Source organism: Electrophorus electricus, chromosome 1, assembly GCF_041902795.1.
Source record: "Electrophorus electricus isolate QZ-2024a chromosome 1, ASM4190279v1, whole genome shotgun sequence".
NCBI classification, from domain to species: domain Eukaryota; kingdom Metazoa; phylum Chordata; class Actinopteri; order Gymnotiformes; family Gymnotidae; genus Electrophorus; species Electrophorus electricus.
The window spans coordinates 44,527,006-44,537,005 of NC_137497.1; the positions used below are offsets into that span (position 1 = coordinate 44,527,006).

General features: G+C 43.8%; 1 protein-coding gene across 2 annotated transcripts in view; it reads right to left on the reverse strand.

Annotated features, from left to right (window-relative positions):
• crispld1a (cysteine-rich secretory protein LCCL domain containing 1a) overlaps positions 1–10,000 on the reverse strand; it is a 15,707-nt gene that overhangs the window by 854 nt on the left and 4,853 nt on the right. For both annotated transcript variants that reach the window (XM_035526418.2, XM_081721735.1), the window contains exons 3-15: positions 6,708–6,826; positions 5,239–5,374; positions 4,993–5,108; positions 4,786–4,886; positions 3,900–4,058; positions 3,296–3,356; positions 2,616–2,682; positions 2,407–2,537; positions 2,286–2,329; positions 2,127–2,199; positions 1,827–1,902; positions 1,538–1,671; positions 1–1,090 (exon numbers count right to left, since the gene is read on the reverse strand). The exon at positions 1–1,090 is cut by the window's left edge and continues 854 nt beyond it. In XM_035526418.2, coding sequence (XP_035382311.2) covers positions 1,039–1,090; positions 1,538–1,671; positions 1,827–1,902; positions 2,127–2,199; positions 2,286–2,329; positions 2,407–2,537; positions 2,616–2,682; positions 3,296–3,356; positions 3,900–4,058; positions 4,786–4,886; positions 4,993–5,108; positions 5,239–5,374; positions 6,708–6,826 — 1,269 coding nt within the window. In that variant the 3' untranslated portion in view covers positions 1–1,038. The remainder of the gene's footprint in view (positions 1,091–1,537; positions 1,672–1,826; positions 1,903–2,126; positions 2,200–2,285; positions 2,330–2,406; positions 2,538–2,615; positions 2,683–3,295; positions 3,357–3,899; positions 4,059–4,785; positions 4,887–4,992; positions 5,109–5,238; positions 5,375–6,707; positions 6,827–10,000) is intronic.

Below are 10,000 nucleotides of genomic sequence, written 5' to 3' on the forward strand. Positions count from 1 at the left end.
CCTTTTCTAACACTGGAGGTGACCAGAGAACAAATTAGCATTGAAATGCACCAAAACTCCATACAACACGTTCAAAACTCCACACAACACGTTCAAAACTCCATACAACACGTTCAAAATTCCATACAACACGTTCAAAACTCCATACAACACGGTGAAAACTAGCAGTGCTGATGTCTTGCAGTCTAGTTTTATAGATACAAGCCTGTAAACAGTGAGAATCTGTGTACCAATTCATGGTGCATTATGACAGCTGATCATATGATCTCATATGGGTTACGACAACTGGGATACGACAACTGTTCATATGTTCTTGTGCTGGATTACAACAGCTGTTCATATGTTCTTGTGCTGGATTACAACAGATGTTCATATGTTCTTGTGCTGGATTATGACATCTGTTCACATGTTCTTGCACTGGATTACGACAGTTGTTCATATGTCCTTGTGCTGGATTACAACAGTTGTTCATATGTTCTTGTGCTGGATTATGACATCTGTTCACATGTTCTTGCACTGGATTATGGCAGCTGTTCATATGTTCTTGTGCTGGATTATGATATATGTTCATCTGATGTTGTGGTAGATTATGACAGCTGTTCATATGATGTTGTGCTGGATTATGACAGATGTTCATATGATGTCCTGCTGGGTTATGACAGCTGTTCGTATGTCCTCATGTGAGGATTATAGTACAGCAGCCTCTCCATCCATATCACAACAGGTGTGAGCGACAGGTGTGTTAAGCAGAATGTCATAATTCTAAAACAAGGTAACTTTAGAATGCTGATCCCATGAGCTGTACAGATGGATCTTTCACTAGGTGTGTATAACATATACCATGCCAGAACCATCCACTAATGAAAATAGCACAAGAATAATGGAGCAAACATTTCAGCCTGACCGCCTGCTGTGCTTTAGACGTACTTAGCTGAGTAAACACTTTACGATCTCTGTCCATTTCTACAGTTATAGATTAGCCAACAAGGAGGAAGAAAACGTCACACACTGCCAAATGAGGGTGACATCAGCATGTGATCAGATCACAGCGAACACACGGAACGCCATCGCCCCCGGAGGGTTCTGCAAGCTGAGAGAGAGAGAGAGAGAGAGAGAGAGAGAGAGAGAGAGAGAGAGAGAGAGAGAGAGAGAGAGAGAGAGAAGGAGAGGTAGAGGGAGAGAGGGAGGGAGAGAGAAAGAAAAATAAAACAAGATGAATGAAGCCTCAGCAATGCGTTGCTTGTAACAATGGCCTCACTGAGGAAAGGATGGAGGCTCTACACGACATTTTGCAGCAGTGCAGGTTTTATAGTGTAGGCTGCATCTGCACAGCTCCACAGCTTCTTCTGCTGTCGTGGACTCCACAGCTACCTGCACTGAATTTGCAGCTTCTGCTCACGTCTTATTGACGTGTGTGCCACCACCAGGCTAGCACACAGGAGGACAAGCTGTCCCCGTAGCCTCTTACACCACGTCCATGCCTCGCCCTGCTGATGCAGCTGGAGTAGCAGGGTGGAGGAGAGAGGTATCAGCATACCTCTCAGACAACATGCCATTCTGGTAGGAGGAGATGTACTGGTTTCTGCTGCTAGTGGGCATCACATCAACGTAGCCGCCCAGTTCGTTTCTGATCACCCCAGCGTGGACGGCCGCTCCACAAACACTGGATCTCTGAGCAAGTTACAAACCGGACTGGCTTTATGATACAATATGAATATAATGAGATAATGTAAACATTCGCTGATGTTATGGATATGTGTTACTTGGGTGGGGTTTTAATATGTTTTGGCTTCTAACGCATTTAGAGGAGACAGACGAGTGCTTACGTCTAAATATGTTCTGGTGCCAATGACTCTGGATGTCCACGAATGTTCTCGCAGGCAGTTTGGGGGACAGTAAATTCTAGGAGGAGACAAAGACAATATTAATGTGTAAATGTCTTTTCACTTACAGCTGGCGGTATTTGGTTATACAGATATACACAATTTTATTATTGTCATCTTTATTAGGTTAATCTTTTCATAATTTTTTTGGTCTATTTTGCCTTCTGCTCCAAACATTTGTGGTTCTACGTTTTGCAAGGGCTCCCTCCATAAGTGAAGGGACGCCTGTGTTGTGAGCGTCACCTGGGACAGTGTCTGCCAGGTGCTTGGTATGGACATAACACGGCTGCCGCGCTCTCACATGTGGCGACCTTGACTGCAAAATGACACAAACGGAGACAAATTAGTGGGGAAACAAAGACCCAGTAATGATTTGATCAGAATGATTTAAATCTAACCTACCAATCAATTTGGATACTGTGAAGGCATTGGCACTCTGGAACTTTCTGTGAATGGCACATTCTTCGTGTTACAAGCTGGATTAAAGACCTGGCCTGAAAAAGCAGTTTTCTGAGTTGCCTACCCTATGGACTGAACTCCATGTTTCTGTGATTTGATGAAGAAATCCTTTCTGCCCTGTCTGGTGATGTCTAGCCAGCCTCCACCGTTGTCGATCACCCCAGAATGGAGACCCACCCTGCAGATGCTGGATTGCTGGACGAGAGAAGGATGTTCTCAGTGAGACGGGTTTTCACCTTGATGGACCTTAGCGTGAAACGCTGCCGTGCTCACCATGTCATAGTGTACCGTCCCCACCACTTTGGCAGTGCTGTCTACACACCCAGCAGGACACTCATACCTGCAGACAGAACAAACTCTTCTAGCTGTCCAGCAGCATTCTGGACACAACATGCCTCGCAGGTGTTGACCATGAACCCACCAATACCCAAGCATGTTTTTATATCTGTCAGGAGTGACCACCCTCCTGACATCCCTGATTGTCATGGTTTCCCTGTCGTCTGTGTTCCTGCTCTTCCTGGTTCCACTCCTTAGTTTCGTTTTCTCCACCCCTCATCTGTTCCGTAATTCCAGTCCGTGTTTTGGTTCTCCCTCTTCCCATGTTCACCTGAGTCTGTTCTGTGCCTGATTGTCTTTGTTATTTGTACCCTGTGTTTTGTCTTCTAGTTCGTCGGTTATTTTGGTATGTCTGGTGTGTCCGTCGTGTCAGTATTACGCCTGCTATTATTGTCGTCTCCCTTGCCTCGTCATTTGCCTCGCTCATGTGTTACCTCGCCTCGGTTTTCCCTTCGCCTCTGTTGATTTTGCCCTCCGTGATTGTTTCCCTCTTTTAATAAACTGCCTCCCTGTACATGCCTTCTGCCTCTCGCCTGTTCCTAAGGGAATTCCTTACAATATCTGCTTGAATTGTGTGAAATATTTTTTTGTGATTTGCTTTTCACGTTATACCTTACCTATTACAAGGAGTACCTTTACACTGGTCTCGAAGTTTTGTGTCACATGTCACGAGCTGGGCTGTGAAAGTCCAGGGGAGAGTGATTATAGGGCAGTTCCTCAGAGAGTTTTCAGAGAGTTGTCTCCTAGTCAACACAGGGTGCTCTCCTCTCCATGCCTGGAGAGCTAACGATGACCTTCCCATGACGGGGGTAGTGCACAGCACCCAGCTCTCTTACACAAAAGGAAGTCATTTAAAAATTTTAAATCTGCCGACCTTTGACACCCCCCCCCAAGTAAACACAGAGCAAGCAGATCACCATAAAACCCCACTTCCTGTAGCAAAGAACAACTTGGCCACGGAGAAATTCCAAAGACTTAACAGATCCAATCGTCAGGGAAATGTTCGGTGAACTGTGACGTGTTTTCATTCAGATATACCGCAATTCTCTCTACATACCTCGTTCTCTGAGAGGGGGGCAAGACAGGGGGGCTTTGGCACCCACACGTTTCGGCTGAAAGAAAATGACTTTCCAAGAATGCTGAGGATTTCTGAGCAGGGTGGTCCCCTGTCAAGCTGAAACACTACACCAAATAAACAGACATTACAGAAGGAGAACGTACACATCTGCTCTGTGCTCACGACCGCGTGTGTGCTCGGGTCTGGGCGGGGCCGTCTGGTTGGGGCAGGGACCCGTGTGTGTGGCCCCGGGCTGTTAGGGGCCTCTGGTTCTATGGAGTTGTTCTCGTCAGTCTCCACATGAGCTCTACCTGTCCACTTATCTGTGAACAGGGCATGTAGAAACCATGGAAGTGTTCAGACTACCTTCTCATACTCAGTCCTAATTTTGGCGATTTACAGACCTGCACAATAAAGTACATTTGCTGAATTGATTATATGTTTTCTTAATTAAAGTAAATGTAAAATGCAGTGAAGAGCAGGATGTGCTGTGATATTTATGTTTACACATAATATAAACATTCGTATTTATATTGCTACTTAATTCTCTGTACATACTGTATATATGTACTTAGTACTTCAGTACTGGGCCTTATCTATACTTATCTCATACTGCACACACTTTTATTTACCGTTGTTTGTACATTTTTCTTTTATATTTTATAGAGTTTATATTATATATAGTATATACATTGTTATGTATATACAGGTTAAATATAGTACTGTATATATAATTATACATAGTTTACAAATAGACAAATGTATAAATTTGAACCCAGACATGTTTCTTGTACACTTCTAGGTGATGTGCAGGAAGTGGTGTCATGAATGCAGTGACAGGCAGGAAGTGGTGTCATGAATGCAGTGACGTGCAGGAAGTGATGTTGTGAATGCAGTGACAGGCAGGAAGTGATGTCGTGAATGCAGTGACGTCCAGGAAGTGGTGTCGTGAATGCAGTGACAGGCAGGAAGTGATGTCGTGAATGCAGTGACAGGCAGGAAGTGGTGTCATGAATGCAGTGACGTGCAGTTCGGGTTGTGGTACTGCACCTCTGTAGCAGAGGCTGTTTTTGCAGACTCCCCCGTAGCTGGGTGGGCAGGCGGAACAGGACGCCCCGGGTTTGTATGGTGCGGAGCCCCACCAGTTCCCTCTGGGCCAGTCACACAGAACGGGCAGCGCTTGTGTTACACGCCTCTCAGCATGGCACACTGACCGTGGTGAGGAACAAACCGTAGAAAAAAGATGACAGCACTTACTTTGGCGAGTAATTGCAGACCAGGTAAACTGCCTTGCCCCAGATCTGTTCCCCCACTTTCATATCATAGCACACATGGATGGCACAGCCGACTCGACTGCTGGTGGCCCACACAAGCTGCAGAGCACAAAGGAGGCGGATGTCATTCACGCATCCATGTGAGAGCGGGAGAAGGAACTCAAGGAATCGCCTTCTATTCTACAGAATTCCGTAAGCTTCTTATATTCAGCAGTGTGATGTGGCGCACCTGAGTGTAGTGGGTGCACACCTGTGCACCTGTGCATTTGAACGGGCAGTGCGGGCGGCACTCCTGTGGGTAGGGGAAGGAGTAATCTCGCACTTCATCGTACCATGCCTGCACGTGAGACGTCGGAGGACGATACCTGCAATATTGGAGCGGTCAGGGAACAGGACTGCTTATACACACACAGCCCATAAAGAACCACACATACAAGTCACTGCAGTTAAGCACTGCATTAAAGTGCTGTGCAGAAATGGAAGAGGATTAAAAATACAGTAATGACTGGACAAATTAATTTGGAGAACACAAGAATCTTTTTTCACTATTTTGCCCCTCTGAGTATCTGAGTTGATGACTAATGACAAATTTTTCTGGGTTGTAGTGATATAATTTATATTATTTTTTGAGAATACAATGATTAAGATATTTGTAGTGACAGTTGCCTTTCATGTAACCCACTGTAACTTGCATTTGGAAATAGTCTTATGCACTTTATGCAAATGCGGAGAATGCAGCATGACTTAAAATGCGTTGAGGTGCCTTTATTACAGAAGAGAATCTCATATATTTTGTCAGATGCACATTTTTAGTGAGAAGTGAAGGTTATTGCACTCACACAGTCAGGGCTTGAGTTTGTTTTTTTACCAATAAAAGTGCTGTTTAATTTTTCCTACTTTCTTCCACAGGATTTTACATTTTTGGGGTAAAAAAAACATTTACTTTTTTATCTTGATTTTTGCTACTTTTATTTATTGTACTTTTGATATAACCCAGTGTGAATAAACCTTCAGTTGCCACTGGGTTTTCATGTATAGATGTATATCAGACTAACAAAACTGTTGCTGGTAGGATAATATAAATATATATTGTATGTGCATGTACATGTGTGCATGTGTGTGTTTGTGTGTGTGTGTGCATGTATGTGTGTTTGTGCGTGTGCATGTATTTGTGTTTGTTCGTGTGCATGCATGGGTGTTTGTGCGTGTGCATGTGCATGCGTGTGTGTTTGTGCGTGTGCATGTATGTTCAAGTTTGGTTTATTTGTCACATATATACACAGTATAACTCGCAGTGAAATGGTTGAGAGTGCTCTGTCCAAACTAAGGAAAAAGAAAACGGGTGCATAGAGAAATATATATTCTATATATGTACAAAAATATATTAACAATGTATGTACAATATATGTATATTATGTTTATATACACAATGTACAATGTATATGGTTGTGTGTATATATATGTACACAATGTATGTGTGTTTGTGCATGTGCATGTGTGTGTGTTTGTGCGTGTGCATGTATGTGTGTTTGTGCGTGTGCGTGCGCGTTTGTGCGTGTGCATGTGCATGTATGTGTGTTTGTGCGTGTGCATGTATGTGTATTTGTGCGTGTGCATGCATGCGTGTTTGTGCGTGTGCATGTATATGTGTTTGTGCGTGTGCATGTATGCGCGTGTTTGTGCGTGTGCACGACACACCTCCCCCAGTGAACCCCCAGGTTCTGGCCGATGTGTGGCAGCAGGCTCGCTGGGCCATGCTCCCACATGCACGTCTCTGCCCACTCCTCCGCCATCCTCTCCAGCTCAGAGTCCCACACCTGCAGGCACACCACCAACCCAAAAACGGCTGCCATTAGTACCACACCCACAGCTCCTATCAGTGCCTGCACAATGATGCCTGTGCACTGTGGAGTGAGTGAGTACTGGCATTGAAAGCTTTGAGCAGCACAGAGAGGAGCTTAGCCGTGTACTCAGGAGGGTGGGGTCAATTCTAACCTAATAGATCTATAACTGGCTTTGGCCAAGAGTGTTTTAAGCTGCAATGTTGAGAGCAAAATTAATCCCTGTGGAAGGGTAATACTATATGATTTCCGATCATCTCACATGTATCTGTTTCTACCATCCACACTGCCGCCTGCCTATTACTAATGATATTACCAGGGATATTACCAATATTACAAATGATGTTATCAATGACGTTATCAATCATATTACTAATGATATTAGCAGTGATATTACCAATAATACTGTAACGTGTGGTGGCCCGAGTGCCGCAGGGCGAGGGGCAGGACGCACACACTCGACATGGACGAACATTTAATTGAAACATAAAGACGACGGCACTCACGTGTGTTACAAACAATGAACGCAACATGGTTACATTTAACAACGGCAAGAAAAAACATTTAACGGTCACACATTATGCCAACAATAACCGACAACACTGCACACAACGACAAGAGTTTAAATACACAAAGACTAACACAATACAGGTGTGTGCAGGTGTGGCTACGAACATGACCCTCCTACTGCATGTGGCTGGCCAAACCACGTGCCTTGCAGCATTTCTTGACAAATACAATGTTATCAATAATGTTACCAATCATATTACTAATGATATTACCAATATTATAAACGATGTTATCAATAATGTTACCAATCATATTACTAATGATATTACATATGATGTTATCAGTGACGTGACCAGTTTTGTGACCTCTTTGATAGATACCAGTAAAACAGATGCAGCACTGCTATAGAGCCATACTTACTGGTATAGGGTCATGCTCACTGGTATAGAGCCGTACTTACTGGTATAGGGTCATGCTCACTGGTATAGAGCCGTACTTACTGGTATAGGGTCATGCTCACTGGTATAGAGCCGTACTTACTGGTATAGGGTCATGCTCACTGGTATAGAGCCGTACTTACTGGTATAGGGTCATGCTCACTGGTATAGAGCCGTACTTACTGGTATAGGGTCATGCTCACTGGTATAGAGCCGTACTTACTGGTATAGGGTCATGCTCACTGGTATAGAGCCGTACTTACTGGTATAGGGTCATGCTCACTGGTATAGAGCCGCAGGAACGCTCCCCCCCCACAAGTCACGTGGTACGGCCTTGTATGTAGCCACGCCCTCGGTGATGGCACGCACCTACACGGGATTTAACGTAGAGTGCTTGTCTGTCTATTTAAACCCCGTCAGTGCGTTCCTTATTGCTGGTCGTTGTTAGTGTCGATGTCGTTTACAATTGTCATTATTATTGCTTATGTCCCTGTTAAATGTTAAACGTCACTGCCTCTGTTAGTGTTTAAACTGTTTGTATGTTCATGTTCACCATTTTCCCCATGTGTGAGTGCCGCCGTTGTCGTTCATGTTTTATGTCATTAAATGTTTCCCTACGTCAAGGGAGTCTGTGCGTCCTGCTCCGCCGCGCCAATGTTACAAAGATGAGATAAAAGCCCATGCTTCTTGTGACCTGATTGGGTAAGCTCAAGATGCTTTATACATTCTCAGATTTGTCAACGGTTTCTCCAGACACTATATGTGATAAACGTTAAATGATTAAAGGATGGCTTTACAATGGTGGCTGCCTAGATTGCATTATAAAAGCCCACATTTCCTGTCACCTGATTGAATAAGACGAGATAAAAACCCATGATTGGGTAAGATGAGATAAAAGCCCACGTTTCCTGTCACCTGACTGGGTAAGATGAGTGCTGGGAAGCACCTCTGCTCTACATACTCAGTGCTCCAACACATCTGTTTAAATCCATGGAGTTCTTGTTAATTGGAATTTTAAACAATATCATACCAGTTTTAATTTAAATTTGTTTTTTTTTTAAAGGGTTACAAATATGTTTTATTTCCAAGGGATTGATGAATTACTAGTAATTAATGTATCAATGCAGGTAATTGAACGGTCATTGGGGGAAAAAAGGGTACAAAATAAAGTATATTAAAATTGATAGTACATTTATAACCCCCTCCATTGGCTGTATTGTGATTCTGTGTGCTCAGGCTTCTGAGTTCGCGAGGCCCTTCTGAGCCAATCACGCGTCGCCTGGGTCTGTAAGGCAAACATGCCTCTCACTGCAGGCTCTCGGTCTTTAGCACACACTGCTGTTTATGTCACTTAACACCTCATTTGTTCTGAGCATTTTGTCATCTGGTCACATTCCATGAAAGTTAAAAAAAATCTGCCAAAACCCCAAGGGAGCTTGTTTCCGCACTGAGGGGGAAATAGTGAATGAGACGTTTGGGGAATGTGTAAATGAATGATACGTAGAGACAGCAGGTGTGTGTGTGTGTGTGTGTGTGTGTGTGTGTGTGTGTGTGTGTGTGTGTGTTTGTGTGTGTGTGTGAAGGGATGTCATCCAGCAAGTAACAAACAGTTCGAAAACCAAAACCACAAGGCGACAGCCAGAAGAAGGCGACATAACCAAACTGTCGATATATGAAGCAGTCGGCCAGACGGAGAGCTTGCAGACACACACAGCTGAACACACTCAATTCCCTGTGACACTCCAGATATTAGCCATGGTACTGAGCACAAGAAGTCAGAAATTATCAGATGAAGTGCAGAGTGCAGGGTATTGTCACATTCCTTATCTCTATACACATCACACACCTGCGTTGTCTCCACACACACCCTTCTCTCACACACGTTGTCAGGGTCATCAGCTACAGGTCCTGGGCAAATATTCAACCACTTATCTTTTGTTTTTGTCATAAACAGAAATAATAAATAAATGAATTAATCAATTAATATTCTTCAGGTATCACAAATCCCATATATCTCAGATAACCTCACTTTCGTATCAGGGTTCATCCTCTTAACGAGACACCCAGAAAAGTGTATGTATGACTAGACAAACACTGATATTTTGCTGCTTGTACACATATGCATGCATGCACACATGTACATACATAGGCAAATATGCACACATGCACATACATATGCAGATATGCACACATGCACATACAT